This window comes from Erpetoichthys calabaricus, chromosome 3 (assembly GCF_900747795.2).
Source record: "Erpetoichthys calabaricus chromosome 3, fErpCal1.3, whole genome shotgun sequence".
Lineage (NCBI taxonomy): Eukaryota > Metazoa > Chordata > Cladistia > Polypteriformes > Polypteridae > Erpetoichthys > Erpetoichthys calabaricus.
In genome coordinates, this window is record NC_041396.2 from 16,281,548 (window position 1) to 16,298,662 (window position 17,115).

At 34.5% G+C, this 17,115-nt stretch overlaps 1 protein-coding gene across 3 annotated transcripts in view; it reads left to right on the forward strand.

Moving 5' to 3' along the window:
- supt3h (SPT3 homolog, SAGA and STAGA complex component) overlaps positions 1 to 17,115 on the forward strand; it is a 518,283-nt gene that overhangs the window by 422,777 nt on the left and 78,391 nt on the right. For all 3 annotated transcript variants that reach the window (XM_028796401.2, XM_051924455.1, XM_051924456.1), the window contains exon 11: positions 8,346 to 8,456. In XM_028796401.2, the coding sequence (XP_028652234.2) occupies positions 8,346 to 8,456 (111 nt within the window). The remainder of the gene's footprint in view (positions 1 to 8,345; positions 8,457 to 17,115) is intronic.

The window sequence follows — 17,115 nt, forward strand, 5'->3', positions numbered from 1 at the left end:
GATAAAAAGTTTTTTTTTTTTTTAATGCAATTTCAAAGCAAATGTGGAGCTACAGTTTCTCATCTTTTTTCAGAAAATTAGTAACTGACCTCAAAATTTAATGGGTCCACTTAATATTTTAGGGCACAGTGTGTGTACCATTTCTAGCTGGGCAATCAATGGTATACTTCTGCTGAATCCATATATGAGGGGCATTCAATAATTTATCTACCTCGGTAGGAAAAAAGAGTTTTCAAAATATTTTTGTTCTATTTTCAATATAGTCCCCTGAGGGCTCCATACACTTCATCCACTTTTCCTTTGAAATAACAATCTTCTCTTTGACCTTCAAACCAGGATGTCACAGCTGCCTTGACGTCTTCAACACTTGAAAACCCCTGTCCATGGAGAGATTTCTTCAAAACTCAGAACAGGAAATAATCTGAGGGAGCCAGGTCAGGACTGTAGGGTGGATGGTTCAGCTGCTGGAACCCACATTCTCGGATGGCGGCCTGTGGTTGACGTGACGTGTGAACCAGCGCATTGTCGCAAAGAAGCTTACTTGATTCGCACGAGGACTCTCCTCAAATCTTGGAATGTTAGACTCGCACTGAGCCACAACTATGCATGAGTAACCTTGAGACATGTCACAACATACCCAGACTTATTTCAACATGCTTGCTACTTTCTTTCATACTCAAGTGCATAAATTATTGGATACTCCTCATATCAAGGAATGCTAAAATATATTGACATTACTCTTTATATATTGATCATCATTTGGTATTTTGCAGGAAAATGCTAATTTTTTGTGATATTTTTCAACACAGTGTCATTTTGTGAGTGAGAAGGGATTTAATTCCTCATCCCGTATTTTGAAACCTAATTGGTGTGGCTGGCTAGAGCAGCATATTACTATGCAACAATGCATGGCTGGTGGAAAGCAGGTAAAGGTTATAAAAAATAAAAGACAAAAGTAGTGTGCAGGATTGCAGTTTCCTATTGGTTGTATCTAAAGTCATCTAAAATCCAAGACTAAAGCCTCAGTCGTGTTGGAGCTACATCCACAGTGTACAGTTTGGCCATCTTGGAGTGTCATACTGTTAACACTTGAATCATTACAGACACAGGTTTCCTACGGCTGCCTTAAAGCTTTAAATTGTGTTTTATTTCTTTCATTTAGATGTATTTACCTCACACATGGGGAGGCATTTTATCTAAATTTGACTAAAGTAGTGGTACTAGCAGTAGCATCTGAATGTGAATGACCGTGAGTGTAGCTAAAATGAGCAAAGAGAGAGCCTACTCTTAGTGCAGTATGCAAAACGTTTCATGAGCCACTGTGGGATTGTGCAAGAACAATTTTATGATATTAACCAGTGGATCTTGTGGAGCAGTGTCTCATTTGAGAATTGTTACCAGACTACATTTTTACCCTACAAGTATTGAATTATCTGAATATTTGTATTGTCATAACCCTTAAGTTCATTCATTCATTTTCTACCTCTTTTCTAGGACAGGGTCAAGGTGGAAGCAATCTCAGCACTGAGGCCCTTACATACCTTTCTACAACCATGCTTGCTAGTTTATGCTGTAGGATCCCAAGGTATTACTGGGTCATCTGGGAGATATAATCCTCAGTCTTACCTGCGGTCTTCTTCCAGCTGGTCGTGCCCTTTAAACCTCTTCAGGGTGGCATCCAGGAGACATCTGTATCAGATGCCCACACCACCTCCGTTGGCTCCTCTCGATACAGAAGATCAGCAGCTGTACTCTGAGCCCCTCCTTGGATGTCTGTGCTTCCCTCCCTGTCTCTTAGGGAAAGCCCAGCCACCCTACAGAGAAAGCACATTTCATCCACTTATATCAACGATCTTGTCCTTTCGTTGCCCACATCTCATAATCATGGATGAGGGATCCTTAAGTGGCCAAATTAATGTTAGTTATCGTATATACTCACGTATAAGTCAGGGTCTTGAAACCCAAAAAATCGATCATAAAATCAGACCCCGACTTATACGCCCAATCAAAAATGCAACACTTACATTTTTTTTTTTTTGCAACTTCTTGCCTCCTCCAATCTCTCTGTCTCTCAGATGCATCGAATTTTGTTGCAGCAGCGCAGTTACCAATTTCTTTCGCTACTTCAACAACGTTTAATTTAAAACCAGCTTCATATTTTCTCCTGATCGAACGCTCCATCATAGATAAGAGATGCTCTTACGATAAAGGTGTATGAGGGTGTGAGATACAAAAAACACGAAATAGTGCAAACGTTGCTTCGGAATAGTTTGGGTATTACCGTGTGGTCACGTAGGCACAATGTATAGAAAAAAAAAGGCAGTGTGCTCCGTGGTTACTCTCTCAGTGAGCGTTAGCATATCATAATTCGACTTATAAAATACCGGAAATTATATGGTAAAATCAAGTCCCGACTTATCCTTGGGAGAAAGTATCCGCAAGTATATCTAGTATGTATTTATCTTACCTACAGCAGCAAGTACAATAGACCTTAAATCTAATGTGAAACATCCATTTTTAGGTCTTGGAAATCTTCACAATATTGTGACACTGATTGTCTTCCAACATTCATGAAAAGTGCAGAGATAAGTAGCAGTAGAAAACCTAATGGAGATTCAGTCTTAACAACTGAATTTGCTGACCTTGTTGCCCGAGTTTGTAATATTACAAGACTAAAATTCACAGGTTATGTCAAATTAGATGACTGTGTAACAACTTTCCAGCTCCATTTCACATTTCCAAAGCACAGCAAGCTGACCCCACCCCACAGCAAATAACATGCTGCCTGGCGGAGTTGGTGTCTGTGTGAAAGCTTTACAGGTATGGTAAGTTCAGCCACAGCCTGAACCCATTTGTTTCCCCCCATTATGTTGGTGTACTTTAAACACCAGACATGAGACAGGTCTAAAACACCCATGTTCCTTTTTCCTCAGAGCTGCATTATATTGATTGCACTTTAGGGCGAGCACTTATAGGTTGTCAGCTCTCAGATACACACAATCCCACCACTACAACCTATTTGACTGGGAGTCACAGACTGGTTGGACTGACACTGTGACTGAAAATGGCTGGAAAAGTCTGGTAATGGAGGATATTTAACACAGTCTTAATAAGCCAACCAAATACCTATTAGAATACCTATGTAGAGATGGTGTGAAGTCAATATTGTTTAAAATAATAATTCAATCAAGAAACCTATCTAGTTACAATTCTAACCAACCACAAAAATGAATAAGGAAAATAAAAAGAAAATGTAAAAATAACCTGCAATGTGACATGGTTTTAAGTGAACAAATAGCTCACAATTTTGATATTGTGCATTTCATATTCATTCATGTATTGTTAACCTGAGTGGACAACAGCCTGTGTGAAATTTGCACATTCTTCTTATTACTTTGTGGGGTTTTCTCTAGGTACACACTATGTTGTGTCCTGAAGATTAGGTTAACTGATGACTCTTATGTTTTCCTGATACAAGTGTAGGTGGGATTTGTGTTTGAGATTTTGCTCTGAAATGTCCAAGATTGATTCCTGCCTTGTGTCCCATCCCTTAATTAGATAACCAGGTTGGAACATGAATGGAAGAATTTGTTTCAGAAAGAAAGTTGCTACCAATGTTACCTAAAGTAATCATTCCCCCTATTGCTATAATCCAAACTGATGATTAATTATGGCCCATTCTTCTACAGGATTCTCATTTCACTTTTGTATCATTTCATTGCCTTTTGTTCTTACATCTATTACTCTTGCTACTCAATATTCCTCTTAATGGATTTTCACTTCTTGGTCATGCACCCTTTAGGCTTTAAGAAAATATCTCAAGAATATGTGTACTTTTAACAATCATAGGTAGTATTTTTAAGTTTACCCTATAAATTTCATTTTAAGGTTAAAGGTAATCTACTTATCTCTAATAGAATGTACAATTGCTTTTCTCTTTGTCATTGCATTCATTTTATTTTACAGTAGTTGTATAGTTAAACCTTTTTGCTTTGCGTATAATTATGACTTTTGTCTTCATGCTGTCTCTATACTCTTGATAAAATTTAAACTTTTAACATCTGTTAATTCTTTTATTAAACCCTTAGTCAAGTTCAGCTGTCAATGCAAAAAAAATAAACAGATTATGTTTCAAGCTATTGTGTAACTGTAATTTGCTATCAGGCAGTTTCTATCAGTTTGATTTGCACACTGGTGAAAAGATTAGTACAGACTACACAGTTGGAACAGTCCACATGCTGACAGGCTTTCTGGGGAGACTCATATATAAAATATACAGTAGATAATTGTTTCAGCAGCCCAGAAGCAAAGAAAGTATTGTTGGAGAAAAGAATAATGTGGCATTTTGCAGTTAAATAGAACACATATGCTTGAGTCCCTCAAATCAAACAGAAATGAAGAGAAGGGATATTGATTGCAGCAAATCAAGCAAATTGCATAAGGTGGACAGGCAATTGATCCATGTTGATGACTTGCAGTTTCATATCACCAACTTAAAAGTTGATGGTGAACTCTCAGATGAGTAGTCGGGCACATCAGAAAATGCAGCCTTTGATTGTCCTTATATGTTTGACAAATGATTGTGGGTGGTGTGGATCCAAGTAGATCAGAAGAAGAATTTATGGGAACTTCACAAAAAGCATCTGAGTAATACTATCTGCATATCTTGTGTTGGTGTAACAGGAACTTACTATAAATTAAGTCAATCTAATAAGAAAAAATGAAAAAAAAAGATGGTGAAACCTCTAGACTATAATGAAACCATGGCAAATAAAATCCAGATCAGCATCAATTCATTCAAACACTGGCTCAACACTGTTGCCAAACCACATTATCATATCAATAAAAGAATTGAATGAACAGAAAGTAAAAAAGAGCATTTTTATTTAGTAATTTCCTAATGCTGGTATCTTTTCTAATATTAATATGTTATTAAAAGAACATGCATGAATAAGAACTTCATAGTACTAGCGCAAATGGTCTCTGGGTGCTTCCTCCCACATCCTGACACATACATGTTAAGTTAACTACTGATTCTAAATCAACATTAATGAATGAATGTGCTGTTTGATGGACTGCTATCCTGTTGAGTGTTAGTTCCTTCCTTGCACCCAAAGCTTGCTTTTTTTATACCAGAAGTTCATATTATGGTGGCACAGAAGGGAGGGAGGGCTCCTTCCTTAAAACTCCATGGACCCAGAAACTGTCTGATTTTGTAAGTGATTTTCTCCTGCTACACTGGTGTTCCCCTACATCCTGAATATGTATAGGTTAGATTAACTGGTGAATCTAAATTGACCTAAGTGTGAGTGTGAATATGAGAGTTTGGTCTCTGCCTTATTCCTATTGCTTTGGAATATGATAAATGTTTCCATAACTCTTTACTGGTATAAAAATGTTTAAAAAAACATAAATGGCCAAAACATTTGACAGCAATGGTGTAGTGTGTAAAGATGTGCAGAAGTAACCACAAGTTTATTTCTTATTGGTTTTACCATTTGTACCATTATATATTTAAAGGAATACTTCACCAAAAAAAGCTATATATATATATATATATATATATATATATATAATGTGTGTGTGTGAATTTCCTCTTGTGATTAATAAAGTATCTATCTATCTATCTACAGTATTTTATGCAAAAACTAACGGCCACTCATTATAATCATGAAATATAATCCTCTTGCGCAAATTAAAACAGATCTACTACTAAAAAAAAAGTAGAAAAAGTAAAAGTGAATTTCCCCTTGGGATTAATAAAGTATCTATCTATCTATCTATCTATCTATCTATCTATCTATCTATCTATCTATCTATCTATCTATCTATCTATCTATCTATCTATCTATCTATCTATCTATCTATACTTCAATGTTAAAAGTGGAACTTCATCAGAGCTTTCTCAGCTCACAACCTGCCTTAGTGAAATTAAAACCTGGATGGAGCAGAACTCTTTAAAATTAAATTGCAATAAAACTGAACTCCTGCAAATTGGGACTAAAATGCAACTTAATAAAATGAGCTCCTTCACAGTCTATCTTGGCGGTGATCTCATCAGACCTGCCTCTATTGTAAAAAAATCTTGGTGTCATTTTTGATTCCTCCCTCTCTTATTCCGCCCACATAAATCACATTAAGAAACTTTCTTACTTTCACCTCCGTAACATATCCCGTGTTCGCTCCTTCCTCTCCTTTTCAAACGCTGAGAAACCTGTCCATGTTTTTATCACATCCCGCATCGATTATTGTAACTCCCTACTGGCAGGTGCCCCTTCTAATCTTATATCACAGCTCCAGCTTATTCAAAACTCAGCTGCAAGAGTCCTTACTCAAACCAGCAGCAGCGAGCACATCACACCCATCCTGCTCCGTCTCCACTGGCTCCCTGTGTCTTACAGAATCGAATATAAAATCCTACTAATAACCTACAAAGCCTTAAATAACCTCGCGCCAAACTACATCAGTGACCTTCTCCATCACTATGTGCCTGCCCGCCCACTAAGGTCCTGTGATACTGGCAATCTTGTTGTGCCCCTCACTAATCTACACTCCATGGGTGACAGGGCCTTCAGCTGTATAGCGCCCAGACTCTGGAATGACCTACCAAAATTAATCAGGTCAGCTGACTCCATGAATTCTTTTAAAAAACAACTCAAAACTCATCTGTTCAGGAAGGCTTTTAGCTCTACTTGACTTTATTACCCTTCTCTCAGTTTACTTCTCTGTCAAGATGCTAATGTAACCTGTGTGTGTGTGTGAGACCATCAATTATGTTGTCTGTTTCTTTTTTTTTCAGAATTTACTGTCTTAATCTTCTTTATTTATCTGGTTTGTACAATGCTATATACTGTATACGCTGCCGTTCTTTATTATATTCTTTAAGTGCCTTGAGCATGGGAAAGGCGCTATATAAATGAAATGCATTATTATTATCTATCTATCTATCTAAAAGAATGAAGGTTCCTCTTGTTCTTATTTTCTGTGTTTGTATTGATGTTTTAGTTTTGGGAACTTTACCATATCTAATTGTGCAAATTTACTGTTTTTGCAATGAAGTGTTTAACTTGTTTACTATCAACTATGTTCAAATTCTATCATTAAGAAAGTGGCAGGTCTGTAGTTACTGAGGCAGCATGTGGTAGATATATTTGAAACCGGTTTAATAGTTGCTGTCTGAAAGCTACTAATAATATTTGTCAAGATTTGACCAAAATAGCTTGAATGTTAAATAATGATGTGTGAAATAAGTGCAGTTCCGGTTATAGGACTTATTAATTAAAAGAAATACCAAAAAGCTAAAGCAAAATGCTGCTAAATCCAGAGTGGAAGTTTCCATCTCTGTCCCAGACTTCCTGTGATGACCATACAGAAATCACGTAAGCTGCCAGCACTTAACTTTCCAAATTTGGAAGCGTGTAATGTCCTTGTAATTTATATGCTGTCTTAGATAAATGTATTGGTTAAATAAAATAATTGTGAATTTGCTGTTATAAGGAGTGGCTGTTAGGTACTAATTACAGAGCAGGAATGCATTCTCGGTTGTAGACCCATCCATCACGGGGCAACATGTAAAGATATGAACCATCAGACAAATGTTATGCTTTTAATTTGAACTGTTTATTATGGAGATAGCTTATCTTCGGCTTTGCTAGCAGCATTGTTAAGTATTAGAGTTTACAGTGTGACTTGTTCTACCAGTCTCATAAATGTCTAAACAGAATTTTATAAATAAACATAAAGCATGATAGAAGTCTCATGATTTAGAGCTGAACCAACCACATTGGTAGAGGGAGGATTAAAGTGTGTGAAGCGCGATACAAATGCAGTACACTTTGTGCCAGTGGGGATTTCTACATGCTCCAGCCTTCCTAATGACTATAAGATGAAGGAAAAATAAAGCTTGCTTCACTATTCAGAATGTTGTCATTTCCAAGAATAAATTTGGGAGAGGGTTGTTTACTTGGGCATACAGAGAAACATTCAGTGAAAGGTTTATGTTATTTTGGAGTGCTTTTTTTGGTGACTTTATTGAAATTAACCCAAAAACCATCTGCAATTTTGAAGACTATCAATAAATGAAGGAAAAAGTCATTTTTGACTAAATTATCTGTCAGCATATTATGCAATGTGTGATACTATGGGGAACAAGGAGATGGTGGCTGTGGAGGGGAAAAAAAGAAAATTCAGGAGGGCTGTAGCCTCCCACCCTTTTGGTTTTGACACAAGACTCGTGTGGATGGTCTTCAGAGGCTTTGCCTGTCTGATTTTGTGTATCAAGGGTCTGCTGTGCAAAGCAGCAGTGTTTTTGATTTAGTAACAATTTATGTGTTTTTCTGTTGCAGAGCGCTGCAGCCTGTGGTCTCCCGGCTCAAAGTGATGCCATTCAGCCCGCCCACATCAGAGAGGCAATCCGACGGTACAGCCACAAGATTGGCCCACTCTCCCCATTCACAGTATGTAATAACAGAGCTATAAAAAGTTATATTTATAATCTTTGAGAAGGCTGATTTTTAAGTGGTCAAGCTAAAAAGTATTGGAATTGTTGAGAGCAATTTGTGGTCACAGTCATTTTCTCTGTAAAAGTGGCATGAGTCTACAGGGGTATAAAACTCGGTAATTTTTGTCCATTTTGGAAACACAAAAGACGTTTTCTCTTTCAAACATAATTTTCTTTAAATTGCAATTTTAAATTTCACTAATGTTTTCAAACCTTTTTGTAATATTTAGATGTATGATTCTTATACACAGAAATTATCCAAGAAAGCAGGCTTTATTTTTCTTTTGATTTATCTGATTTATTTGATTTTCAGCTTTAAAATATATAATGCTGAATACAAATAATATGAGTGGGGAAAGAAATAAAATATAAACACTAGGTTTGAATAAATACAGATAGCGAAACGCATACTCAGTTTTCCTTTAATGTACTTTTTTTTTCAAATAGGGTGCTTTTATTTTTGTTTGTTTGTTGTTGTTTTTTTCTCTTTTTTTACTTAAATGAAAATATGGTTCTGTGCAATTACCTCATTATCACAATGTGAATAGCATTTACGCTTTTTGTTGGTGATTTACTGTAATGACCATTTTAGGTGTACTGATTAAAGATGAGGGGCAGCAAAATATTTATGAAAATGAGCTTACTGTACTTATATCTTCCCTAAATTTTTAAACCTCTTTATACAAATAGCATTGTACTATAATGGTATACTGTTTATAATGTGTACTGTGTGAATATGTGTATGTATGTATGTGTATATATATATATAGATATATATACAGTATACACATATTATAATATAAATTAATATATATACTACACATGCACCACATACACTGTATATGCACACACATAGTTTATAATACAGTACAGTTATACAGTTATTTACACAGTATTGTATACAGTTTGGCCAACTATGTATCCATATTTTAGTTTGTTTTTCTTTAAACCAAATTCAGCTCTTTAAATGATTTTCACCTCATTTTTATTTCATTTGTTTACTGGCAGTTAAAACAAAGAGTAAGGTTAATACAAAAGCTGCGCAACCTTAAAAATGTTAAGTTTTTGGCTTTGTGTGTTTGGTAAAATCTATACTCGTAAAATGGCATGCAGTTTTTTTTTTTCACTAATTAATTTATTTGCTGTGTAAATTTTTTTGCCATCAGTATTTAATTATTTCTCACAGAAAGGATGCAGATTATTCCATAATTAAATACTTATCCAGCTTCTGAAAGTAATTTAAGTTTATATTATTTCTACTTTTACTGTGAAAACATTGGCTGTCGTTTTAATTTCTTAAATATTTTGGTCTGCCTAAATGTTGGTTAAACTCTTGAGAAGCTTTGAACTGCCAAAGCCTAATCAGAAGTGGATTTCATGTTTTAAGGCAAAATTAAGGCTCTGCATCCCAATTAAGGTAAAAGGTCACTTGATAAGCTGTAATTATGAGTGTAGAACTCAGCAGCCTTTAGCCTTTTGTATCTCAGTTCAGTCATGAAGACAATTTAGTGAAAGTCAACATTTTAAGATAGTTCACTTTTTTTTGGAAAAGCTACTTATTTTAGGCAGGAAACAGCTAGTGCAGACTTAATTTTAAAATAATTTAAAATTAAAAATTAAGTTAAATAAACTATAAAGACCTTTTTTTAGCCTTTACTAGTATAATTCAGTTAACTTTGTGAATTTCTATTTTTTAATAAAGTTCAGTTCCTTGCTCCAGTGTGAACTTTGTAGATACTAGATATTTTTCAGAGTTTATGTTTCATTTAATTATATTACAAAGTACAGATTAAGGATTAGTATCCTGCCTTTGGTTAGTTGAAATATTTGTGGGTGCATAAAATATTTTAAGCACCCGACTCTTTTGGAATAGGTTGTAGCTCCTTGTTATCCTGTAATGGAAAGAGGGTCATAATATGAAGAATAATTTTAGCTCTGTTTGAAGGCTGTCCAGTACTGTGAACAATTTAATACAAGATCGACCAGGGTTTATTTCATGACTTTCTGAAATTTTTTTTTATTATGCTATGAAGGAAATGTAAGATTTTTTTTCAGATGTTTATTTTTGTCAAATTAATTACAAATATCTTTTATCTTGTCTCAATGTTGTTACTACTAAAAAGTAGCAACGTCTGCAGCTGTTTACAGGGGCTGACATCAAAGCTTGACATTTTACGACACAAAGAATATTTGTAGTTCTTATCATGTAAATCCTGCTGATAATTTGAAATGCTTCATTTTGTTGCAGTAATTTATTATTATTAGCCATGTCAAAGGTAGCAGGGGAATTAAGTCAAACAAAAAGGTCATCCACTCTAATAAATTTCACTACAGTGATCTTAATAAACTCTTTTGTCAAGTAGGATGGACGATAAATGGGTTTGCTGCCTAATATGTGTTTCTTAATGTATTTGTATTCTTGATATGTCATTGGTTTGAAAATCACTAAACATGTGAGAATATTACACCTTTGTTACACTGCAGAAATAAATATATCTTAAAAGAACTGGTGACATAGCGTATGGGTCAGTAACATCTGTTGGATTTTGGGAAACACCTGGGTGTTTCATTTTATTTATTTAATTACTATTACTGAAAAATGTGCTATGACAAAAACGGATTGTGAGAATGTTAAAAATCCAAGTTTTCCCTAGTGTTTAGATGTTAATGTTTAGGACAGAGCTGCCCGAGTTTGTTCTTGAAGAGCTGCAGTGGCTGCTGGTTTTTGCTCCAAACCAATTATCTAATTAGAGGCAAACTATTGCTGCTGAAGAAAATATGGCTCAGGCAGCATTTTTGTGTTTTGGTTAACTCACTTGTTAAGATTCCATGCCTTTGCTTCTTTTAATCTTAAATAGCCATATTCTCTGATTTTAATTGTTTATTTTTTCTAGTTACAAATGAAGCAAACTAGCATTGACATGGTTGAGAATTTAGCAGCTGTCACTAACAATGAAGTGTAGTACAGTACTACTTTGTGTTCACCCTGTGATGTCCTACGATTGTCCCTACCTTGTGGCCAATTCTTGCTGTTATAGGCTCCAGCTTCCTACTCTTGGGGAGGTGGTTTGGAAAATGGATGCAGTGGATCGTGCTTTCATATGCCCATGCCACCTAATGTAGTCAGCAGCGTTTGCAGCCATACAATTACCCTCATCACAGGTAAACAAATACATATATAGCTGCCTATTTAAATGAGAAGCAGAAGCTGTTGCTTGTAATTCCTTGGATCCTAAGCACGTGTCTCAACTGTACTGTTTCAGGGAAAATAGCCACTGACTAGGAAGGGAAAGCAAACCCTCAATGGAGACACCACATGTCTTAAAGTCATCAGTTGGCTGTTGATTTTCTTGCTGTCATTATGCCTTTATGTTGCACATACTTCAGTTTCAGTTTAGTTTAAATTACTATGGTATGTGATTTAAAGTACAGAAATACTGCTTCAGTATCATTTTATTAATAAGTCTGTCAATAATGTAAGTGACAAAGCATTTTGGCAAATTCCCATTAGTGGACATTTTTCATGGTAAGTTCCAACTTGCATGCAAAATTAGGTTACAACCAACGTTCGCAGCAATAGAACCCATTTGTAACCCAAGACTTGGTTCCATCTGTTTTAGTAAAATGTTTGATAGGAAATGAAAGAGATGGTCTAAGAATCACTAATCTGCTGTAGTCCATAAATGATTTCTTTAATATTCTTGGACAGAAAAATCTTCAGTATACAAATCACCTGACTTGGAAGACTGAAAATTCAAACAAGCCATAAAATTAAATAAGTTCTGGTATTGGGAAGGGTTCGTTTCTAATTAAGAAATTGGGCAGAAACAAAAATCACTGCAGCCCTGCAGGACCAACTTTGTGCATACTTTAGGACAAATTTAAAAAAATATATATGAAAATACTTATGTATAATTTTACTTTATTCCTATGAAGTTCATACAGAGAATTAAATATGGGTATGGTTCTAGAAATAGCAAAATTAAGGGCATGGTGCCCCAGGAACCTAAAGTTAATTTGTTGTGTAAAATATTTGAAACTTTTGTACGTTTTACTCAATAAAGAGCAATTAAGTGCCCAAGTTTCCTTTTTCTTGGAGATACTTTCATGTGTATCTAGTACCAGTGAAGAATAGCTTATCAGAGATGTGACAGTCAAGAACTCAAAAACCGTTATTACAGATTAAATAACTGATTAACATTCATGACATTTAGAACCACCGATACCACTTTTTATTGCAATTCTTTAAAACATAAAGACAGTTAGACCATTTTATTTAGCTCTGCCATAAAGTTAAAAAAGAAAAATAATAATACTGTTAGTGAACCTTATATATGGTAAAGACAGGCTTAATTAGTAGGTTTTGTATAAGAGTAATGAGTTTAAAACTTTTATTACCAGAATTCTTAACAAAGGCAAGTGAGTAAAACTACCTAATTTTGACACATGCTTATTTAGCTGAATCTTTTGTCTAAAATAGTTTGCATCTGTTTGAATTTTTGAGTTGTAAGCTTTACAATAGAATGTTATTAATATACTAAATAAAGTTTTTTTTTTCCCCTTTTTGATATATTCAGTCTAATTCTCACTTTAACCCTCATTTTATATAGGTATAGACATTCCTCATCTTACATACTGTGTGCATATATATACTACCACTCAAAAATTTGAGAACACCCCCATTTTTCCATATTATTGAAATTTAAGCAGTTCAGGTCCACTGAATAACCTGAAATGGTACAAAGGCAAGCTTTCAATTGCCAGAGATAAAATAAATAAGTTTGTTAACAAAAACAGAAAAATAATGTATTTTTCTGAGTTAATACAAAAATGCCTTTTGGAGAGATCAAGTAATAGTTAAACAACTTGCAGCTTTTCTGCAGCAATGGAAGATAATTAAGCCTTAAAATTAATGCAAACAATTCCAGCATGTGACCCGACTTTTGTGTATTACTTACAAACCCTCTGTCTGCATAAAAGCAGTGTTGGAACAAAGTGTTCCTGTAGCCTGTATTATACTAGATATTGATATTATAATGGTGAGAAAAGGCAACTAACAAAGAGAGGCCTTTGAAACCCTTAAAAGTGTACTTCTTTCCTTTAGATAAAATTGTAAAGAAAGCTAATGTGTCTGTAGGTTTAGTTTTCTATGCCATCAAAAGGAACTTGGAAACTAAAGGAAATTCTGACGGAAGAGGTCTGGAAGAGCTTTAGCAGCTTGTGTCATAGCTGTATAGTATCTGTATTTCCAATTGTTTATTTATCCTGTGCTTTAATTTTGGAGTACATTGAGAGTGGCTATAGGTTCTGGCCAAAATAAGTCTGTTTTTCTTATTTTACAATTTTAGCAATGGCTTTCTAACTGCCTTTCAATCTATCAAACCTGCAGTTCGAAGTCTTCTCTTCACAGTTGAAAGTGACACTTGCTATACTTCAACCACTGCTAAGCTGTGCTTCAGGCTCAAACTGAAGTTGTAGATCTGTCCACTAAGAATTTCATTGTACTAGGTACATATGAAAATAAACTTGACTTGATTTTATAATTTATAATAGAACATTACTTCATAACTTCTAAAATGAAAGCCATAACCTGTCCTTTAAATTGCAGTCCCAGTAAAACTAGTTTAAGATTCAATCACTGTTCAGGCAGTGCCCATTCTTAACATTCTAACTACATCTTTTTAGCTGAACCAATTGCCATTACACTGAAAATATAAAAAAAGAAATATATCTTTATCAAATATCAAATATATCTTTTTCTCTAAAGTGCCTGAGAAAGTAGTTGCCACTCAGCTTTAGTCACACCTTAATCATTACAGCATACTTTTAGAAGTGTCACCTTGACTTTAGAACTTCTTAGTATCAAAACAGCATTAATGCACGTTTTCAAACTTTTGATGTAATTTGATGAAGGATATTTTTAAATGTTGTTAGATTTAATCACAGCCTGTGACTTCATTGTACTTTCTGTTCTGTTGCACAGGCTTAAAAATTATTTCTGGGGTCTTGTACACAGTCCTTGCAACTAGATACCCATTTGTACAGAAACTGGATGATACACTCAGTTATTAGTTTCCAAAGCGGTTTTGATGCGGTGTCTTTCAGAGCTCAGTACTCAGATGGTTAATGCTTTCACTTTTCATACATTACACGCTGCTCCTGAGAGAGAGATTGAAAATAACGTAATATTCACTTTTAATACATGCAGATGATAGGAACAAATTGCATTTCTTTTATATGTTATTTATTAATTGCATCGACAAGTAAAAATACTAGATGTTCATTAACTGCCTGTATTTGAGTAAAAAAAAACAGAAATGTTATAAATTGTTGGGAATGATGCAGACAGCAAAACAGGAGGTCCTGTGACTTTTTAATTCATTAGAACTAAACATTCACTTTACTGAATCGGCAAGCAATTTAGTCATTATCTTTGGCAGTAGTCGGAGTTTTCCACACATTTTACTACTCCAGCATAAAAATACAAAAATCAATACATTGTCAAGGTTTGCATGATACAGTTAAATTAATTCTTGCAGTTACTTCTAGCAGAACTGACTTTTGCAGTATTTTATTTGCAGTAGTGCTTAAAATCATTGCTGTTAATAGCATTCATTCATTTAATTCAGATTTCTATAATCATTGCAAAAGCTAAGAAATATGGCCACATAAGCCCAGTTTTTACATTGTTATACTAGCTTCCAGTTAACCTTGTGGCTTATTTTCAAAATCCTTTTTCTTAAATGTAAAGCTTTCAAGGTGGCCTAAGCCTGTCTTATTTATAAGAATATATCAATACATAAATACTGGAGTACACATTACAGTCTCAAAAAGACAGTCTATGAGCAATAAAAAAAAATTACTAGTTGCAAAAATACTGTACTCTGTGTCAAATAATTATCGAAAAATCTGTTCGTAAGTTACCTGCCAGAAATAATTGTGGAATCTTTATCATATTAGCCTGCCCTTTTTTGATTTGACGTGTTGTAGACTGTAATTCACATTTGAAGAGTTTTAAAGCAGCACATGTTTGGTTAAAGGGAGGCAGCTTAAGACAGATTTTTGCCATTTTTTTTCAACATGTAGCATTTATTGTGGAAATACTAGAAAAGTTGTTTTAATTGCATTGATTTTCAGCTGTTTCCAATTACTGCTCTCAGTGATTTCTGTTGCAACTTATTTAATTTTGTGTTACTATAACATATATCCTCATGGGATTGGGGGAGGGATGATTAATCTAAAGAAGATCAGTGTCTAGGCCGTCTGTATATTTGAGGTACGTTGTATGTTTTCTGTGTAATTTGGTTATTTGGATTCTAAATCATGGATCGGGTTTTACAGCCCTACGGTTGCTTAGATTTGTAAGACACTTTACTGAGTTCTGAAGTGGGAGTTTGGAAAGATTCACTCCTAGGTTCTGAATAGTTTGGATTGAATTATTCTGGATTAGAAAAAGCAACTTGTCTTGGGGGAATTTTTTTTTCCTTTGAAGGTGTTAAGAGTTTTTGGGCTGAATTAAAATTTTAATCACAGCTCATTGCTGTATTTTTGTAAAATATTAAATGTTGTCATACATTAGGCTACATTTTATTATTTGAATGCAAAATTATGTTGGACTGCTATTTATAGCGAGTACCAAATTAAAGCCATTACCCGTTTCAGAAAAAGTGTACTAGCTGTACAATATGCCGATCTAGATAGACGTAAAAAGTAATCTGTCATGTGTGGGGTGAAGCAGCGGTTTAGCAATTTGTGGTCAAAACCAAATATCCTGAGGTCCTGCAGTTTAATCCAAGTGTCAGCCAGCATTCATGAGTAGTGAGGAAAGATTTGCCAATCCAGGCAAGTTTTAAGCTTTTACTTTAAAATGAAACACTAGCAAAATTAGAGACCGATTCACTTTGAAGAACAGAAAGAAAAGAAAATCTGACTTTTAGATATATTTTTAAATAATTCAGTATCTAATAATTTAATTCTTTGTTAAATAAATTAAATATAGAAAAATCCGTATTTTTTTCTGTTCTGGAATGCTCTAGTCTCATTTGCCAAAACAAACAGCCGAGGAAGAAACATCAGTTCTTATTTGTTGATACTATACAGTATATCTTATATCACAGAAATGTGAAATATGCCGTAAACATGACAAGTGGAGCCAAAAACTAGCTTTTACAATAGCTCTTATGAAAGACACCTTTTTTGTGCAAATGGTTTTTTATATGGGTACATCTGGAAATGTTTCAGTGCCTTTAATTTGTATCAGACGCCATCTTCATTTGTATTCTTTTGAATTACTTAAGTAACTGGGATTCAGTACAGTTGTGCTAGTAAGCCTCTGGTTTGAGCTTGTGTTTCCTCATATTGATTAGTCAGTGTTAAATCTCATCAGCATTGTCCAGAATGGCAAAACATTCAGTATCCCAAATTAATAAAAAAAAATTTATTAGAATTCTAGTGCATTCACTAAAATTATTCATTTTATATGTCAACTTAAAAATCATTAATCATATTGTTTTTCATATTGGATGAAAGTTATCAAAGTAGAACATCAGAAACATTTTAATGAGAACGGGCCATTCAGCCCAACAAAGCTTCCCTATCTTCCTGATTCTTCTAAA